This window comes from Ruditapes philippinarum, unplaced genomic scaffold (assembly GCF_026571515.1).
Source record: "Ruditapes philippinarum isolate M1 unplaced genomic scaffold, ASM2657151v2 ctg3563_1_1_1_1, whole genome shotgun sequence".
Lineage (NCBI taxonomy): Eukaryota > Metazoa > Mollusca > Bivalvia > Venerida > Veneridae > Ruditapes > Ruditapes philippinarum.
The window spans coordinates 53,652-75,020 of record NW_026866258.1 but is presented as its reverse complement, the minus strand read 5'-3'; the positions used below and the strand labels follow the sequence as shown (position 1 = coordinate 75,020).

The following is a 21,369-nucleotide window of genomic DNA, read 5'->3' as shown; positions in this document are numbered from 1 at the left end:
TGAGGTATTACAAAAACTTTAATGTAAATTCTAAGTTGAAAAAGGGGCATAATTCTGTCAGAAAGCTTGATACAGTTACCTCCTCCTGTCTACAGGTTGGGGTCATGATGGTGAACAAGTGTGCAAAGTTTCAAAGCCATATGTCAATGGACTTTGAAAATATTTGAGGTATACCAAAAACTTTAACATAAGCGGTTACCCCGACACCGACGCTTGGGTGACTACAATAGCTCGACTACTTATTCTTATTGAATAGTCGAGCTAAAAATAACTTTTGGTTTCGAAAAGTGGAACTAAAACTATATAGATCAACAACACATTATGTGATACATTCATGGCAAACAATTAAATATCACCTTACCTGTTTAATTTTAAGGTGATAGAATAGTTTTTCCAAATCTCTGTTACTTGCTTATCTTTCCTACAATCCTACAACTTTCTTATGCTGACATCTTCCTAGCCTTGTATGTTGACTATTTTGCATTCTGCAGTGTTTACGAAAACTTTTTTGATCATCCTGGACATTTTCTCTATTGTATCTATTGTATGCAGAATCTGTCACCATAAGATGTGGCATAATCTTTCTATCAGTGAATTTTCTTTCTTTTTCTTCGGACACCTTCAAACAGTGCACAAACAGTCTCATTGTCATTTTCAACTAACTTAAGAGCAAAATGAAATGTTAATGAGTTTTGTTGTCTGATAAAATTTGGAGAAAGACCTCCCAGCATACTGGCACATGTACATAAATAATTTCATGTAAATAAAATACACTTTCCAGATAAACTTTCCTCTTGAAATAGATTTGTTTGTGTACTGTGAGTTTCAACAATGATTGGCATACATTCAGTTTCCTCATACACTTTTCTCCACAAAAAGCAAAAGCAAACTATTTTCAGTGCTCCAAAGACTTCCTTTTCATTCTCTTTGAACTGGCTACTTCCTCTGAAATTACAATTATTATATACAATCAAAATTATAACTAACAAGACCCATTGCCTAGCTTTTTCTATTATTTCTTCAGTCAAACACATCAGAGGAAGAATATTATAGTAAAAAGTACTCTTATAAAACACAATTTTCTTGTAAAAAAAAAACCTCTCAAATTTCATGTTTGACCTTCACAGTCAATGTCATTTAAATGCCAAGGGCACAGTTGAATTAATCATCATGTCAGTTTTGTCATAAGTATTCTTTTTTTCCAAGAATGAATCAAATACATGTATATAAATAAATAACAAAGTTATGACAACTGAAGCAAATGTCAGTCTGACCTTGATGGTCAAGGTCAAATAGTCAAGGCCATAAATATTTGAATGATTCAACATACTGGTTTTTCCCAAGAATGAATCATATTCATGTATAAATAACACAGTTCCAACTGTAGCAAAATTCACTTCTTAAATATAAAGTTGTTTTATTCAATAATAACAGAGTTATCATTAATATATAGCAAGTTACAACAAAACAAGGTGGATTTTAATAATTTGACTGACAACAGAGAAGTGATCTACTCTGTAGCAGGAGACACAAAAAGCACTTAATTATATGCAGAGTTTTCAAACATTTTTTGTTGTCATTTGTTGTTTGTCTTTGTAGCGTCTGTTTATCATCTGCTGTTGTATTGTATCAGATGGTTCCGTAATGTCAAAACAATTCAATTATGGTATCTCGTGCAATTTTATGAACTGTTTTTGTATGTCCAATTGTCTTGTATGTTGTATGAAATAGATTTGTGAGAAAGTTTTACATTGAATTTTAACATATAAATAAAAAATAAATGAATATTTTTTAACAATATCATTATTTGCAGACGACACAAAATGTTGGGAAGATTAAATCATCTGGTACTGAATTATATTCAAAATAAAAAGGACCAAAAAACTGCTGTGAAATTTTGAATATAGATTATTAAGTGAGAAAAGGACTTAACATTTTGCCAATATTTCAATAAATTAAAGGGACTCCACTGAGGTTTTTTGACATGGCGGGACTGGAAATAATTTTTTGAGATTATTACTCCATTTAATAAAGATCTATACAAATAACTAATGTGCAAAATTTTAGAACATTAGCTCGCTCCATTTTTTCCAGAATAATTATTATAATATAATAGTGAAAATTGACCCAAAATTGAAAAACGTTTAAACGCTTTTCACTCAAATCGGACTGTGAGTAGCACAAACATACAATTTTTAATGCATTTCTTGTATATTTCCTAGTAATATTTTATTTATATTTCTGTTTTAAGTGCTCATGTTGATCTGTATGAAAAATAAAATTTTATATTTTTAGCCTTACAAACCTCAGTGGAGTTCCTTTAATGAAAAGTAAAGAAACTGTATAACATTGAAAACATGGTGAAATCATGCTTGGCAAGTAGCCTACTGGTACCTAACTTTCCGTAGACAGGTTTTTATTTCATCAGTACTGTAGGCCTACTCTTATTTTTTATAACACAAAAATCGTCTGCATCAAAAATCGTCTGTATAGTTTTGAAGAAAACAAAACAAATACAACAACAGCATAGTGTTGAGTAGCTTCAACACTGATCGCACGAAAGTCAATTTATCAGTTCATTGCGGTAAACAATACGTTTCATAATTATAATGGAACTTTATTTACAACGAACCATTTATATCATTTTACATTGCGATATAATAATGATGGAATAAAATAACAACAAAAAAACTTACCAATAAAACAGCAGCTTATGTCATTCATCGTGTGTTAGGTCATGTGTACACAGCGCTTCACCAATCCGTGTAATGACTTGCTGATGTTAAATTGTAGAGTCGACTGTTCCATTGTAATACACGGGTACATCGGGTCTCATGCCGATGGTTTAAAATTGCAAATGTTATTCTCTTTTTTCTTAAAATATAGTTTGATAAAAAGATGATTTGCAAAAAGTGTCTTTAAAGTTTAAATTTTCTCACCGGAGATGATAAGGAAATATTATTGCAGTCCAAGGCCGCTCTAAGGTAACACCCCTCATATCAAAGCAGAATGAATTGGGCCAGTTTCAATTAACACGTCGCGCGCCGTTTTTATTCTGCTAATTAGCACAGTGGCACAGGCATGCAAACTTCCAGGTTAATATTTCGCCATAAACTGACATTTGGAGAAGAATTATGAGGACATGTTCAACAACATCCAAGCTGAAGAAGTAGAGGTAATCGACTTAGATTTATAACTGTTGATTTTTTTTTGTTTGAAGTCTTATTTATTACATATAAACACTGAGCTTATCTGGAAACTGCCCGAGTATTTTTGTCCAACTGCAGGAACTTTAAAATTGAACAATACATTTTACTGCATGAAAGTCCAAAAATTTCTAAAATTTAATCAGTTAATAATTTTGGAGGGGGGGGGGGAATACTAATTAAAGTAGATCTATGTATACAGTATATAATTTGAGATTTATTCACATAAATCATTTACATTTTATTGATATTAATCATGAAGAGAATAATCCAGTATTATATATTAGATCATGGAGGAAATTCATTTTTTTCCTATAAATTAAAGTTTTTCAATACTCTGTTGGTTATATGCTGAAAAGCCCTGCAACAATCTAGTTTTATTTTCATATGAAAATAAATATTACATGAGTAATAGGGTCGAGCAACAAGTGATTCAGTAAAATAGTTTTCATATATGATATCACAAGAAAATAAAATGTAAATAAATAGTAGATTATAGAAAAGACTTTTTCTATTATACTTTTCTTCTCTTTTTATGCCACCGCAGCATCTGCGATGCGGTGGCATATAGCGATTCACCTGTGTGTGTGTGTGTGTGTGTGTGTTTGTTTGTGTGTGTGTGTGTGTTATATAGATTATATAGTGAACTTAAAAAATCTTCTTGTGAAAAACCACTTGTCCAATTTCAACCAAACTTGGCAGGATTGTTCCTTGGGTGAAGGGCTTCCAAAGTTGTTCAAAGAATTTCATTCCATGCAGAAATCTGGTTGCCATGGCAACCAAAAGGAATTATAAGAATAAATTTAAAAAATCTTCTTGTAAAGACCCAAAAGGCCTAGAGCTTAGATATTTTGCATAAGGCATTGTCTGGTAGACCTCTAACAAGATTGTTCAAATTATAGCCCTGGGGTCAAAATTGGCCCCGCCCCGGGGGTCATTGATTTTCACTATGTACATATAGTAAAAACTTAAAATACCGTCTTGTAAAAACCCAAAAGGCCTAGAGCTTAGATATTTTGCATAAGGCATCATCTGGTAGACCCTTACCAAGATTGTTCAAATTATAGCCCTTGGGTCAAAATCGGCCCCGCCCCGGGGTCATTGATTTTCGCTATATGTACATATAGTAAAAACTAAAAACACCTTCTTGTAAAGACCCAAAAGGCCTAGAGCTTAGATATTTTGCATAAGGCATTGTCTGGTAGACCTCTACCCAGATTGTTCAAATTATAGCCCTGGGGTCAAAATCAACCCCGTCCCAGGGGTCATTGGTTTTCCTTATATGTATATAGTAAAAACTTTAAAAAAATTCTTCTAGCAATTGACAAATGCTAGAGGTTAGATATTCTGCATGAAACATTGTGTTGTAAACCTCTAGCAAGATTGTTCAAATTATAGCCCTGGGGTCAAAATTACCCCCGCCCTGGGGGTCATTGATTTCAATATATACATATAGTGAAAAATAAAAAAATCTTATTGTCTGAAGGTACAAGGCTTAGATCTAGCTTTAATATTTGTTAAATAATATCATCATATGAAAGGTACTCTACCAAAGATGTTCAAATTTTGCCTCTTGTGTCAAAATAAGCCCCGCCCCTGGGAGCCATAGGTTTATCTTATATGTATATAGTTAAAACTTAAAGAATCATCTTCTCTAAATTGACAAAGGATAGAGTTAAGATATTTTGCATGAAACATTATGTAGTGAACCTCTAGCAAGATTGTTCAAATTTTAGCCCTGGGGTCAAAATTGGTTCCGCCCAGGGGGTCATTGATTTTCATTATGTACATATAGTGAAAAAAAAAAAAATTTGTCTGAAGGTTCAAGGCATAGAGCTTTGATGTTTGATATATAATATCATCTATAGGTCCTCTACCAAAGTTTTTCAAATGTCAAAAATTGGCCCTGCCCGGGGGCAGTGATTCTCATTATGTACACGTAGTAAAAACAGAAAATAAAACAAATGTTTTCTGAATGGGAGAAAGCTATAGCTTAGATATTTGACTTGAAATGTTGTTTGATGGACCTGTATCAAGATTGTTATTAAACCCTTGGGTCAAAATTATGCCTTGCCCAAGGGGACAGTGACCTACTTTCTTGTCCTTTGATGTACAGCAATGACATTTTGACCATGTGCACAGTTTTAGTTGTAAAATTGAACTTTGACCTAGATTTTGATGATGTGACCTACTTTCTTGTCCTTTGATGTACAGCTATGAAATTTGAACCATGCGGTGGCATAGCATTTTTCTCAAATGCAATCTTGTTTGACCTTTATATAATTTTTTCTAATATGCTGTGTATTCTGATTAAGAGTTTAAAATTAGTAAATTTTCAACAATTTGTCTTCCAGTCTGCTCTGCTGATATCCTTAGTTATAAATATTAAAATAAAAATTATAATTTATAAATACTGTAGTACATGCATTATTTATTTCATTATTTTATTTATGCATATAGACAACTTGAAATTAACTATTTTTTCTACTTATAAATGAAATATTGATAAAATATAATGTGTATTTTTATTTTCTGAATTTTCACAGTAGAATTTAATTATTGCTCTGTGCATTGCAGTGAAACATATTTTCGTATTTTCACTGTTGTCTTGTTCTTAATTCAGCCATTCACACAATTAAAGTAGAAGTCTAAATTGAAAAGAAATACATGTATATTATTAGTGCAGACCTGAGAAGAATTTGAGTTTAATGTCAACCAAAATTGTTAATTGCATTTTCAGTATAATTATAAAAATAAATAAAAAAGATTAATGTTTTGAATAAACTCATTAATTAATATCTAACATGCATATCTTATTCTAAATATGTTATTGTTTACTGATTGAAAATTAATCATTTTGAAATTTTAATACCCAATTTTTTATTATGGCAAATAAACCATTCATCGCTTTTAAGTTTGAGTTAAAACAGTGGCATAGTTAAAACTTTGTTATGAAGTGATATAATACTGATATTAAATTATTTGCTTTGATTGGCTAAAGGCAGGTGGTGTCACATAGAAGTCCTTGTTCACATCTAGTTAATTCTATATATCGCCTTCCAGGAAAGGCAATAATAATCATAATCACATCATCATTATTAAAATGATGATCACCTAAATCATCATCAGTCTATCAACACCAGAAACATCATCATCATCACAGCCACTATCATCAAAATGTCATCACCCTATTAATTATAATCATCACTTATATATTCAGACTCAAAATAGGAAAAATCGTCATAATCATTTGTGGTCAGAAGTACTTATAATGGTATAGAGTTGGGTACTGCCAGAAAGAAAATACCACGGTATACCAAGTTTTTTCCCTTAAAAACACGGTATAAGCCATGGTATACCACGGATTTTCATTGTAAGCTATAGGTTTATTTTTTATCTCTAAAATAAGTATCAAGGTTAAAGCTGGTATAGAATTTCAAATATCAAAATTAAGCAGATCTATAAAATACAGATTAATCAAAGTATCATTTAACTTTTTTTCAATCAGGTACTTTCGACATCAAATAAGCTGCGCATGTTGACAATCATAAATTAACCTTTTCCCTTATATAAGCGTGTTTCGACGGCTTTTTGCCCCCCCCCCTTTTTTTGAGACATCAAACAGTGAAAAAATGCCCTATTTAGGCCCCAAACACTGTTTTTCGTTTGAGAAATGTTGTTAAAAAAAGTGACCACTTTTTCGGCGCCGTCCCCCATCCAAATATTACATCAGGGGGTTGCCAGAAGGGGGATGTGCCCCCTTCTGTTTGGGGGGTTTGAAGGGGGCAGAGTCCCCCTCATCTCCAAGAAAATTTTGGACATGTGACAGGCTAAAAATGGCCTCAGGTCGATCTTAGGGTAACTAGTAACCGACGCTGAAAAGCCTTTTACTCTATCTCAATTCATTGAGAAGTTGCAGCACTTTGAAATCAGTTTTGATGGAAAAAAACAATGCAAAATAGTGATTTTTGGCAATTTTGAGACGTCCTCCCATTGCCATGGTAACAGGAAATTTACCATTGAGCATGCTGTTACAGAGGCTATGGTGTAGTCAACATTTGTGCCAAGTTTCATTAGTATTGAAGCATTTTTTACAGTTTCATAGCAGTTTGAACTTGTTACAGGAGGCTTTTCAATGAAAATGGCCATTTTTGGCAATATGCTCATGGGGTAAAAGGTTAATTGGGTCATGATCAGTTCTTGTTTTTAGCTCACCTGTCACAAAGTGACATGGTGAGCTTTTGTGATCGCTTTTTGTCCGGCGTCCGTCTGTAAACTTTTACTTTAAACGACATCTCCTCATAAACCGCTAAGCCAATTTCATCCAAACTTCACAGGAATGTTCCTTTCGTAGTCAACTTTAAAAATTGTTCAAATAATTTAATTTTAAGCAGAACTCTGGTTGCCATGGCAACTAAAAGAAAAAACTTAAAATATATCTTCTTTTAGGAAACCGAATGAGCTAGAGCTTAAATATTTGGCATGAATCATGTCAGATCTAGTCAGTGTCTACCAAGTTTGTTCAAATAAATGCCCTGGGGTGAAAATTGGCCCCGCCGGGGGGGGGGGGGGGTCATTTATTTTCCTTATTTGTATTATATAGAAAAAAAAACTTAAAAATCTTCTTATAAAAAACAAAAATAGCTAGAGCTTAGATATTAAGCATGAAACATCTTCTAGTGGATGTCTACCAAGTTTGTTCATATAAAAGCCCTGGGTTAGGGGATCATTGTTTTTCCCTTTATGTATATTTAGTAAAATCTTAAAAATCTTCTTTTAAAAACCCCAAAGAACTAGAGCTAAGATATTATGCATGTAACATCTTCTAATGGGTGTCTACCAAGTTTATTCAAACTTGGGTCAAAATGTTGAGCAAATGAGTGCCTCAGTCGTTGCCTCTCTCAACCGTTAAGTTTTAGAACGGTCGACTAAAGTCACGCGGGCTCATTGGCACGTTATTTATTAGGTAAATAAAATAAGATATTGATAAAAAGAGTATCATACTCAAACATGGCACTATCACTTCAGTTAAACGTTTATTTTTATTCCTTAAAGCTCATTGAAATGTTGTACATCAGAAAGCTATTTTTGTGTACATATAGGGGTTACTTTTGTCGGCGGTGTCAGCGTCCCCTTAAACTTGTCCGGAGCATAAGTCAGTCATTATAAGTCGGATTGACTTCAAACTTGGTATGCATGCTTCTTATAATGATCCGAAGTGCAGTGCACACGAACCGGTACTCTTCTTAATTTTGAGTTATTGCCCTTTGTTAATTTTCATACTTTATTTTTGTCCGGGCCATTTCTCCTAATGTATAAAAGCTATGGACTTGAAACTTCATAGGATGATAGATCTCATTTACAAGAAGAACAGTGCATAAGAAGCGGTGCTCTGCACTTCTTATTTTTTGAGTTATTGCCCTTTGTTTATTTTCATACTTTAGTTTGGTCCGGGCCATTTCTCCTAATGTATAAAAGTTATGGACTTCAAACTTCATAGGATAATAGATCTCATTAAGAAAAAGTGCAAAAAAATGATTTCAAACACTAAAAGTAAAGTCGACAATTCCTGCTTCTTCCACTGAGATCATGCAAGTCGACAATTCTGGCTTACATGTGGTTATTGATAAAGCATTCAATTTTTGCTGAGAACTATCGTGGAATGATAAAAGTCAGCGAAAGTTGTTTGCAAAAAGGTTAATTCAAAGAAATATTGATATAGACAACAGAAAAGATTTCATTTTGTACATTTTACGGATCTGTAATTGCATTAAATTAGAGCTAAAAAAAAATGGTTTTCAGGTCTGTACCGCGGTACATACTGCAGATGTCTCAGACATGGTTTACCAGTATACTAGTTGAACCGCGCATGTTTACTGAATGTGGTCATCATTAGAAAATTCACTATCGCCTCTATTACCATTAAGATCTAAATTATCAACTCTTTCATCATTATAATAGGAGTACTAACAATAATCATTGCTTTCATAAATCATCATTTTCATCATCATTATCATCACTTCCATCATCAAAATTATAATTTAAAATCGTCATCATTATCAAAATCATATTCATAATTCAAATCATTTTGTATTCTATATGATGTTTATGTGCTTGACAGATATATAGATATATATAAACTTTCAAAAAGAATTGTATAAAAAACTTTTAAGGAAGATCATAATTAATCATATACCTTTATGTTGCATTTTTTGTATATTATTACAAAAAAATTATAGTTTTAATACCAGAAATTAAAATACTAAGTTTATTTTACTTTTGAATATACATGAAATTTACAAAATTACTTTTAAATTCACCTGTTAAAAAAAGAAAAGCGTTTAGAATTTTAAAAGGAAATTTTTGAAGTGTATATGATGTACTGTTATTTGTTATCTCATTAAGAATGTTTTTATTTGTATTTTGTAGGACCTTTTATTGATTTGGAGACCAAGGCAGAGCAGGAGCGCAGCACTAAAAGAGCCTGGGGAAAGGCCTGCCTTATTGCGTGGTGGAAGCTTACATGAAACAGGAAGACATGGCAGTGTTACATGAATGATTATATAATGACAATACAGAAAAAAAGTTTGAGGGTTAATGTGTTTCGTGTGTTCAACTGACTACTCAAGTCAACATCTATACTGTAATGAAGCTTCAGAATTTAGCCTTTCTAAAGAATATTTAGGATCTTAAGTGGATGGACTTGTAAACCCATTTCCAGTAACATTTTGATGTATTCATTATATATAGCTGTGTATGTGTTCTAGAAACATATTATTTCTACCAGCCAATGAAAGAGAGCCATGTCTGTGTGAAAATCTAAGCTAACTGAAATGTGTGAGCAACTCAATAATTTACTAGTTCATGAAACATGCCATGAAAAGAAAACAAATCTAGAAAGGGAGTCAGATATCAAAATAGCAATGAAAGAACAACAATATCTAAAACTTGCAGAATCCACTTGATTTAGTCTGTTTGTGAGAGAAAATGTTAAAGTGCAATATCAACTAAATTTGCTGGAATTATCCCAAACGGCAATTATGAAGCCTTGCTGGGATTCATATTACAGATAAAGTTTGCTGGACAGAAATCATGTCTAAATAATGAAGATACAGAAGTGGCTTTGATATATGAGAAAAATATACTTGAAAAATGGAAAAGCTTTATTTAAGAAATAATTTAATAAGCAAATACCAACTTGTGAATTTGGTTTTCATAAAATAATGAGGTTTTATCTATTTTTATGCATACAAGGAATGTATACCACATTATTAATATTATCACACGCTCAATAATTTTTTATGCCTCCGGGCATATAGTAATTGAACTGTCCGTCTGTCTGTTTGTATAAGGATAACCTAAAACAGCAAGTTTTTTTTCTTGAGTTCTACCTGCACCAATGGCTTCATAATTCACACATTCACTAATCAGTTCAAAGAATACAATCTCCAGGGGCAAGTTAAATAACTATGGCTTCCATTTTTACCAAGTTATTGCCCTTTTGAGCACTTTGAAAATGAAAAGATTAACCAAAACCGTCAAATTGGATATATCTTAAGTTCTGTCTATACTAATGGCTTCATAATTTTCACATGTACTTCTCGGGACAAAGTGCATTGATATTGCTAAGTAATATTACTGTGCCATCCATTTTTTCACAGTTATTTCCCTTTTTATCACTTTGAATATAGGGCAATGTATGGTTAACCTTTTCAGGCAAGTTGGATATATCTTAAATTTCTCCTTAATACTTCTTTTATTTACATTGTGATACATTGAGGGACTTTGAAATGACCTGGCACAAATTTGTACTACATCAAGAGGATGTGTCACATTCATGAACCATGTCCCTTTTCAAAGGTCAAGTTCACACTTTTATTTTGAAGGTTCACACTATCACAACTAGAGATAGGTACACACATTCTTGTCCGGAATATACTTTGTAACTTTGTCGTGCAATGAAGGATTTTAAAATAACTTAGCACAAATGTCAACCACATCTAGATGATGTGTTGTGTGTAAGACCCATGTTCCTACCTCCAAGGTGAAGGTCACTATAATAGTTTGAAGGTACTTAAGGTCATAAGAAGAGTTTGAAGGTACGCATTAGTTTTCAAACTGTAAAGTTGTCATGCATTAGAGGATTTTAAAATAACTTTGCATAAATGTCTATCACATAAAGGTGATGTGTGCATCCAAGACCCTTGTCCCAAGGTGTTAAGTTTGCTATAAAAAGTACTTCATTTCACAAGAACAATGTTAAGCAATTAGTTATTTTCATGGGGGCGTCCGTGGTCGAGTGGTTAAGGTCGTTGACTTCAAACCACTTGCCCCTGACCGCTGTGGGTTTGAATCCCAACAGGGACATTGGATTCTTTCATGTGAGGAAGCTAATCCAGCTAGCTTAGCGTAAGTTACGGAAGGTCGGTGGTTCAGTGCATTATTTCAGGCACAAACGGGCTCCTCCACCAGTAAAGTTGAAACGTAATCATATTACCTATACTGTGTCAGTGTGACGTAAAACCCAATCAAACAAACAAAGTTATTTTCATTCTGTTTTCTTTTCATAATACCTGCATGCTTAAGAACCCTTTTTTGTGGGATATGTCACTTGCGTGACAGCTCTTGTTTATACAGCATTACAGTATATTTTTTCCAATGTCTCATATTTATGAATATTTATGGAACATAGTTTCATTATGTGGTTCTTTGAATGGAGTTTGGGGTCACTGGGTTCAAGGTAAAGTCCTGCATTTATATATATTTGATAAAGTTGATATTTCTGAACTTCATCACAATTTATAACAATGACTTACCAACTTATATTCTTCACAAGTACAATACGCCATGACTCCATGTCAAGTTATGTAACTTTACAATTTTTTTTGCAAATTTTCTGTGAATAACTGAGTGAATGGGTAAACGTTTTTTGAAATGCTGTTACTGATAAATAACCTAGCTGGGTGAGGGCATAAAATTTGTGTTTTCAAACATGTTCTTATTTGTCATTGTTTTAAATCAAATCTGAACTGTTATTGTCAAAGGGTTGTTTGTTGATATAAATGTATGAATGAAATCAAAGCGGCTTATTTATTTGCTGTTTTTCACTCTTTGAGTTTCTTTTTTGTTCAGACGAATGAACAAATTTGCTTCAAAATAACAAACATAATAGCTTAAGTGATACAGTGTTCATACATGTGAACAAAAACCTGCCAATTTAAAGAAAGATATTTTTGTTTATACATATGAACAAAATCGGCTGATTTTTGTGCTATTTTTTGCTCTGAAATAATGCAGTGGTCATACGTTTGAACCAAAACCTGCCATTTAGTGTAAAAGTTTGGTTTTTGTGTTCATACATATGAACAAAAATGAAGTGCTAATTTATCTGCCATTTTCGCTCTGTTAGTTAAATTTGTTCATACGTATGAACAAAATCGAAGCAGTTTATTTATATGCTATTTTTCACTCTGTGACAGGGCTTCCGTTAATGGAAGTTTGGGAGTCATTTACTCCTTGATTTTGGCTTGTGACTTCCAAAATCTAATACTTTTCCTTCTTTACCTATATAATGTGACTTCCAAAATCAGAGATTTTGCAGTCTCTGACTTCCAAATTTTGAAACTTAATGGAAGCCCTGCTCTGTGAGTTTATTTTGTTCATACGTATGAACAAAATCGAAGCAGTTTATTTATATGCTATTTTTCACTCTGTGAGTTTGTTTTGTTCATACGTATGAACAAAATCGAAGCGGCTTATTTATGTGCTATTTTCACTCTGTGAATTTGTTTTGTTCATACGTATGAACAAAATTGAAGCTGTTGCTAATTTATGTGTTATTTTTTACTATGATAATAAACACTGCATAATTTCATAATTTTGTGGTTACTTTGAAAACATATTTTTGTTCATACGTCTGAACAAAACAATTGTTCAGACGTATGAACAAAAATACGTTTTCAAATAATGACTGTATGAAAAAACCCTCACAAGTTTAAAAAGAAATTTTGTTCATACGTATGAACAAAATCAGAACGGCTAATTTTTTGTTGTTTATTTTTCATCTGTGAGTTTATTTTGTTCAGACGTATGAACAAAATTTGTTTCAAAATAACCATAAAATTATGAAATTATGCAGTGTTCATTATCATATGTAAGAAAAAACCCTCACAAGTTGAAAAAGAAATTTTGTTCATACGTATGAACAAATTTGAAGCGGCTTATTTTGTTCTTTCTTTTTTACTGTGCGAGTTGGTTTTGTTCAGACGTATGAACAAAATTTGTTTCAAAATAACCTCAAAATTACTAAAATAATGCAGTGTTCATACGTATGAACAAAATTGAAATGCTAATTACTTTAATGTGCTATTTTCGCTGTGTGGGTTAGTTTTGTTCAGACGTATGAACAAATTTGTTTCAAAATAACCACAAAATTATGCCAGTGTTCATACGTATGAACAAAAACCTGCCAATTTAAAAAGAAAAATAGTTTTGTTCATACGTATGAACAAAATCGAAGTGGCTATTTTTTGCTCCGTGTCAGTTTTTGTTCAGACGTATGAACAAATTTGTTTCAAAATAACCACAAAAATTATGCCAGTGTTCATACGTATGAACAAAAACCTGCCAATTTAAAAAGAAAAATAGTTTTGTTCATACGTATGAACAAAATCGAAGTGGGTTTTTTTGCTCTGTGTCAGTTTTTGTTCAGACGTATGAACAAATTTGTTTCAAAATGACCACAAAAGATTGTGATGCAGTGTTCATACGTATGAACAAAAACCTGCCAATTTAAAAAGAAAAATAGTTTTGTTCATACGTATGAACAAAATCAAAGTGGGTTTTTTTGCTCTGTGTCAGTTTTTGTTCAGACGTATGAACAAATTTGTTTCAAAATGACCACAAAAGATTGTGATGCAGTGTTCATACGTATGAACAAAAACCTTACAAGTTGAAAACAAAATTGTTCAACATTGAAGCGTCTGTTTATGTGCTATTTTTCAGTATGTGAGGTAATTTTGTTCATACGTATGAACAAAATTTTGTTAAAAAATACTCAATAATGCTGAACTTATTCAGTGTTCATACGTATGAACAAAATCTTGACAAGTTGAGAAAAAAATTTGTTCATACGTATGAACAAGTTTGAAACTGCTAATATATTTGTTATTTTTTACACTATTCTTATTTTTTGTTCAGACGTATGAACAAAAATTGTTGAAAAATAAAAATATATTGCTAAAATTTTTCTGTTTTTGTCCTATTTTGCCCAAAAAGCAGTATTTTTTAGTGTGTTTTTTCAAAGAAATAACTCTAAAACGGGCCAAAAAGAGGGACACTCGGAAAATCCTCTTTTATTCTGGAAGCAGATTATTTAATATTTGTGTTAATTATGAATATGATTTAATCAAAATGCCTCACTTATAAATTTTATTGATTTATTTAAAATGAATTCTAAACAGCAATCATATGCACCTTGTATAGCGATTGTGGTTGTTTTAGAACATCCGTTTCCGGTCAGTCCATCCTTACATCCATCCGTACATGTACCATTGTTTCTATCACATTTAAGATCTTTACATCCATCATAACAGGGTTTATCACAGAGGTCGCCCCAATAGGTTTGGTTGCATCCGTTTAAGCAATATCCCTCTGCATGTTCACATGTATGATGACCACTTTTTACTATGCATGATGGGTTGCAGGCTAAATTGCAATCGGTCGTGTAAAAATTACCAACACACAGTAGACAATTATTTCCGTTATCTTTTGAGCACTTTGAACATTTACTATTACATGTTTCGGAACATTTCTCACCAGTCCAGCCGTCATTACATTCTCCTTGACATATTCCACTACTATCACAATACGTAGAACATTCCTTTGAGCACAATGGTGTGTGATTCGCATGTTTTACCGTTGAATATTTGTCCTTCTGGACAATCAGCGCAGACTAACGAATTATTGTGTATTTGACACTGGTTACAATCTTGAATTGCACATTCCGGACATTGTGTGTCTTGCAAACAGGACACACATTGAACATTGTCATTAAACTTAAAGAGGTAGAAACCATAACTGCAAATATAACATGTTTTCAAATCGATACAATGTTTACAATTTGACGGACATCTTTGACATATTGTTTCAGCACCGCTCTTAAACCTATAATATCCAGCTCTACAACCACTCGAACAGGAACGTAAATCACATCGTTCATTTTCACATAAACTACAGTTGTGTTGACATTGAAATCCATAGAAACCAAGCTTACACTGAGTACAATCTCCAGTATTATCATCGCATTCACTATTTAGACAATTACTATCACAGTTGAAAACACATCTTGCATGTAAACCATACTTATTTGGCTTACATAAAGTACAGTCATCGTAGCTATTACAGCTTTCACAATTTTCGGGACATGATGAACAGAAGCCATTTGATAAAAAGTAAGATGATTTACAACTTGTGCAAATTGAACCAGAGCATGTTTGGCAGCCAACTGAACATTCTGTAAACATTTATAAATGCTGACTATTTACATATTTTTACCTTATATACAATATGATAAACCATTGATATCCTTACCCAGTTTAATTGACGTGACAATAAAAAAGAACTTAAATTTAATCTTTCTCTTCGACCGATTATGAATAATATTAGGACAATGGATAAAAATTTACAATATTTAATTATACAGTTAAGACAATATAGAAAAAAGTTTTCCATAGTTAAAATTCAATGAAATAGAAGTACTTACCGGCAAATACAATATCAACAAACAGTACTAATACTAGTGCTGAAATTTCCTTAGAATACATGTTCCGTATCCATGTATGCAATATAATCTAAAGAAATAAATTGTACACATATTGATATTGGTGTGATCAAACATATTTTAAATGCTTTCCAATATAAAGATTGATGCATAATTACACAATTCTGTTTTTATCAAATTACGTTCTTTGGTTGTGTCGTTTGCCTTAAACTTAAAATGGCACTTATAGTATATTATTAGTCTTACAAGTTATGATATGCATTGTAATAAAACAGTTTTAGACATTTTGAATGTCTAACATAAAGTATTAAGGTACTTTAAGCTTAAATGAAAATAGTGAGACATTGAAATTATAAATTTTTAAGATGATAAAGAGTCAAAATGTTCTTACAATACTAATATCCTATCCGTTTTTCACAAAGCAAGATATCTTCATTTCTAATATCACTATACATTATTTAAACAACAATGGTGGTAAAGCATACCTATCTGTTTAATCATTGCAAAATGAAACTTGTTCAAAACTTCCTACTACATTATTGTGCATTGAATATAAAGTTTTGAATTGGATACAGTATGCATCAGTGACTCTCTATGTGGCGCCGCTATTTTTAGACGGATTAATACGGTCGAATACAGTAACAAGTTTGAGCATTTTTACAAAAAATAACTTTCAAGTAAATAAATAAAGAATTTTAACGTCATGAATTTATTATATAAGTAGAATTTAGTACATTCGCGCATTTGACAAATCTACTCCACAAGTTGAATTTAAGTATTCATGAAGTTGAATTTGTTTAAATGTTACGATTGTGAAGTTATGAAGTTCAGGTCGCCAGTTTGTTAAATTGAGACGGTATTTGGTTCATACTTATATTTTTAAAGAACCAATTACTACACTTTTCAACAAAAAGATTTTCTTTTGTCATTATATGGAAATAAACTCATTTTGAAAGTAATTTGAATAACCCTCTTTCATGTCTGAATTGAACATTTTATTTGCAAAATTTCGAGTTGCGCATTTATATTAAAACAGAAATTGTTATAATAATGAATATGTTTAGAAATACTTTAACATGTTCAGTAAATATGTATGGTCAGTCGGATCAATCGAGCCATTTCTTAATCAATAAATCAGATCAGATTCATTTTCTACACTTAATTTACAATTTTATTGGCAGATACATGTTTTAAAATGTTTTTCAATTTCTCGGCCATTTCCGTCGAACTTCGGATAAGGACGTCGAACAACAAAGATCGGATAAGGAACGTCAATCTGCGCTACAAAATTAAAACATATGTACAAATAGAAACTAAACGACATTTTTATGATAACTAGCGTTGTTCCGATCAATCATTAATAAATTACGCGTTACATCTAAAAGATTAACCCAGTCACAATTTAGCAGGTTATTTAAGTGTAATGATACAGTAGATTGGCTAATGTCTCCGCCAACTTTGTTAATCCGATAAATCATGCAAACATGGACATATTACAAGAAGGCAAGACTAGATTTGTTTATAAAAACTTTCTTATGGCAATTAAATTATAAAAGATTCATGCCATAAATTGATAAATTAAGATGTTGCAATTAGATTTAAACTATTGAAATGTGCTCTTAATGATTTTTAGATACTTTCACAATTGAAATGAATAATAAACGGAATACTGTTATGAGACCTATTGGAATATACATGTAGTTTTATGTTCAAAATGTGTGCTAACAGGCCGATCTGATCGAAAAAAAAGAAAAACATGCATGTTACATAACGCGCTTCGATTGCGAACCGAATTAACAAACCTTTTTCCTCTATAAATCACATAAGTTCAAGAACTAATCTGTACCGTTAAATTTTAAATTGAAATTGTAAATGTACTTTTGTACACATAAGACGATATAAAAGCATTTGAACCCCAAGATAAATGAAGTGATATACACAAAATTTTGATCGTTTTATGCTGATTTGCTTATATGAATTATTTCTATGTCTTTCAAAAGAAGATTATCTTTCTGGATAATATGCTTCTTTAAAAAATTATGCGGATGCATTAACTGAATGCCTCCCTTCCTTGTTGATCTTGTTTTTCAGATTCTGACCCTTTGTCTTATACTAGTCAAATCAAATCTTTAACTTGTGTTAGTCTTATCGAAATGTTCGTCTTAGTTTGTGTCGCAGATATTAAGCTTTCTTCAAGTTCTAAAGTCAAGTTCTTCGAGTCATTTGAGGAAAAGGCTCACCATTTTGTCTAAATGAGATTAACTTGTCACACACACTAAATCAAATAATATAAAATAGACATGACTTTTTTTGTTTAAATTTTTGACTGTCTAAGTGACTTTAACTCTTTGCGTCTGATAATCTTAGTTATTATTGTCATCATTATGACTAACATTTTACCATATGAAAGGATAGTACATTTCGCGCAGCTTTTATAATAGGTAACTGAAATATTTTATTAGAGAACCTGGGACATATTATATTCAGATTTTTATTTCTTTATATAAAATGTTTAATAATTTAAACCATTCTATACGTTTAAATTTAGCGGGGTTTGATCTTTTATGAACATTTTCCTAAATAAACGGTGAGCAACATTTTTACTGTTATTAAACCTCCTATAGAATCTAGTAAATCTAAGAACGTATGCAGTGTTTATAGTATCCTTCGCTTTCACTGATCTTCTCTCTTTTTCCAATTTAACCTCAAGTATAAATAGGTTTACAAAAAAATGGCTTTTCTGTTCAGGTTCTATAAAAGTAATATAACTTTAGACGCAAGCAATGTTCTTTACGTTTACTCAATATTAAGTTTTTTAGACAATGCCTCTAAAGCAATCACTGAATTAAAAAGAAACAACAACAACAAAAAAACAGCAAAACGCTTTCATTTTTATGGCAATACCGATTAACAAATATAATGATTGCTTCACGCGGATATTATTATAATATACATGTACTATTTCCCCTTGTAGGAAGTGTGTTGTCTTACTACTACAACAGTGTTTACTCCGTCATGCATGAATGTGAAAAATCCTCACAAGGAACTGTTGCAATAGTAACACCAAATCTGAGCCTATTTGGTCTTAGGGGGGCATTGTGTTCTAGTTCATGAAAGGTAATATGTTATTTCATCGACTAGCATATGACTTTCTTCAATAAGTAATTATAAATGATTTAATTTTCATTACTATATTATATATGAAGATAAAATTTACAATAACACAGATTTACATGTCATTAAAATTTAATAAAGTTTGAATATTACAAAGCTAACAATTAAAACAGACATCAGTTGTTAACAATAATATGTAAAAGTAAAAGCAAAACCGTATACTATATATAAGTAAAGGATTAACGAATTAAAACTAATAATGAGCACCACTGGTTGAATGTATAAAAAAAATTTTAAATTTTAAAAATGTCAATGTATGTGAGTTCGAATAAATAAGCCATTTAGTTTCGAGATTAGACACTATAGAACTATATCTGCAAAGTACTCACTCAGAAGAAAGCTTTTAGTTTTATAAACTTATATATAAAGATTTCCTCGTTAATAAAAATAATTATAAGGATAACAAAAACAGTAGAAAAGGGCTACAGTCCTACATCTGAATTGAATTGTCTGTTATTTTCTAGACACATGTTGAAAATATCTATAGTTTATTAACCTGTATTGGTAAGGATATCAATGATAACCTATTGGAAGATGAAGATCTGTGTTGAAAAAAAAAACTATAATCTATATACCATTTTTATGTAAAAAAACCTGTTATTGGAGAGACGTTATTATATACAACTCTTGGACAGATAATAGACCTATGTTGTATAAACGGTGGAATAGTATAAACTTTTGACAGGCTTAATTACATGTAGTTTTTTTATTAATATTATTAACTTTTTGAATCCAGTTTATAAAAGCTCAAGTGTACAAACATCTTCTATAAAGATATTTATGTACAAATGTATGTTTTGATTATTATTATGTTTTGATTATCATAATTTATTAACTAAAAGCATACTCTTTAAAGCTCAGTTAGAAAGGCTATGATAGCATTTATATATATTTCACAATATGAGCTACTTGTTAAGAAAAACATGCTTTAAAAGACTTTAGTTTGTAATTTATGCTATATCAGCTATACTATATCAGAAAAGCACTACTAGAAAGCACACATAATTATATTTTGCTTAGATAATATTTTTTGTAAAAGGCAGCTATTTCTTCAAAATATTGGTTCACATATATTTATTTTTCTTTAAAGGAAATCATTATTTTATCTCAATCATAATTTAATTTGTTTATCATTATTAATATACTAATTTCATACTTTATTAAGATGCAGTATTCAAAAATAGTTATTGTTTTTGCCAGTTTCTTGTATCATTACTAGATTCATTGTAGTATATGTAAGTCTTTCCAAGCATATCATGTCAAATCCCGAACATGACAATTAACTTGCATAAAATGTGAAGTCTTATATTATATTATTGAATTATATACTTTTAAATATTCAATAAGAAAATAAGTATCATGTTTTTCAATAATAAAATAATATGACCAGCACATAGTAAAATAAAATCAAAATGTTTATATTAAGCACACAAATGTATACTGTTCGCTAAATGCATCGTAAATAACAAAATACAAGCGACTTTAGATAACTAAACAAAAACCAGTTAGAAAACCGTTATAACAATATTTCAAAACATCACAGTATTGATATTGAAAATGTTCATCATATTTATACACGTGTCCTAACAAGAATTCAAAAAAACTAAACAATGAGTGTTCTTATTAGGAGTAAAGGGAAACGTATCCCTTGTTATGGTGTAAAATTGAATTAAGAACATGTAAGATGCGTATCACCTGAAGAAAACGGTGCTCGAAGAGGTGAAATTTTTTTTAGATAAAGGTAAGGAAAATGTAAACAATATTGCATTTTGATTTCATATAAAATACCAAAAGACTATAACTAATTTGTTTATGAAAACAACACTAAAACAATATGTCTCAGCTTTATGCATGACTAATTAGTAGTATGTCTTTTCAGAGATTGCAACAAGACACAAAAAATGCTTTCGAAAAATAAAGCTATTAGCATTTTCAGCCTTTAAACAAGTGTCAAATTTGTGTAAAAATGGACAATGGGCAAGTAATTAATTGATCGTAAAGACGAATTTCTTCAACCATTGTTCACAACAGCTCGTTCATATTATAGTATTTCTTCTTGTCGGAAATCTCAGCAAGATATTTTACATGTTGGTAACAAAACCTGAATTGTGCCTGAAATAAAGTGAATTGATAATTTAGACCTAAATAATAATAATAATAATAATAATAATAATAATAATAATAATAATTTAATAATTCCATGATATC

At 31.2% G+C, this 21,369-nt stretch overlaps 1 protein-coding gene and 3 long non-coding RNA genes across 4 annotated transcripts in view; 1 reads left to right on the top strand and 3 right to left on the bottom strand.

Annotated features, from left to right (window-relative positions):
* Positions 1 to 850: 850 nt before the first annotated feature.
* On the bottom strand, positions 851 to 2,834 carry LOC132731932 (uncharacterized). Its single transcript, XR_009625950.1, has 2 exons — positions 2,697 to 2,834; positions 851 to 945 (listed from the first exon to the last, which is right to left on the bottom strand). It is a non-coding gene; the product is annotated as an uncharacterized LOC132731932 (long non-coding RNA).
* Positions 2,835 to 3,018: 184 nt separating this feature from the next.
* LOC132731931 (uncharacterized) lies at positions 3,019 to 11,872 on the top strand. The gene is made up of 2 exons (XR_009625949.1): positions 3,019 to 3,175; positions 9,636 to 11,872. It is a non-coding gene; the product is annotated as an uncharacterized LOC132731931 (long non-coding RNA).
* Positions 11,873 to 14,583: 2,711 nt separating this feature from the next.
* LOC132731933 (uncharacterized) lies at positions 14,584 to 16,464 on the bottom strand. The gene is made up of 3 exons (XR_009625951.1): positions 16,379 to 16,464; positions 15,970 to 16,057; positions 14,584 to 15,720 (listed from the first exon to the last, which is right to left on the bottom strand). It is a non-coding gene; the product is annotated as an uncharacterized LOC132731933 (long non-coding RNA).
* Positions 16,465 to 20,343: 3,879 nt separating this feature from the next.
* LOC132731934 (receptor-type tyrosine-protein phosphatase mu-like) overlaps positions 20,344 to 21,369 on the bottom strand; it is a gene marked incomplete at its 5' end in the record, with an annotated part of 53,868 nt that continues 52,842 nt past the window's right edge. Inside the window, one exon of the mRNA XM_060718228.1 lies at positions 20,344 to 21,273. Within this exon, the coding sequence (XP_060574211.1) occupies positions 21,184 to 21,273 (90 nt within the window). The remainder of the gene's footprint in view (positions 21,274 to 21,369) is intronic.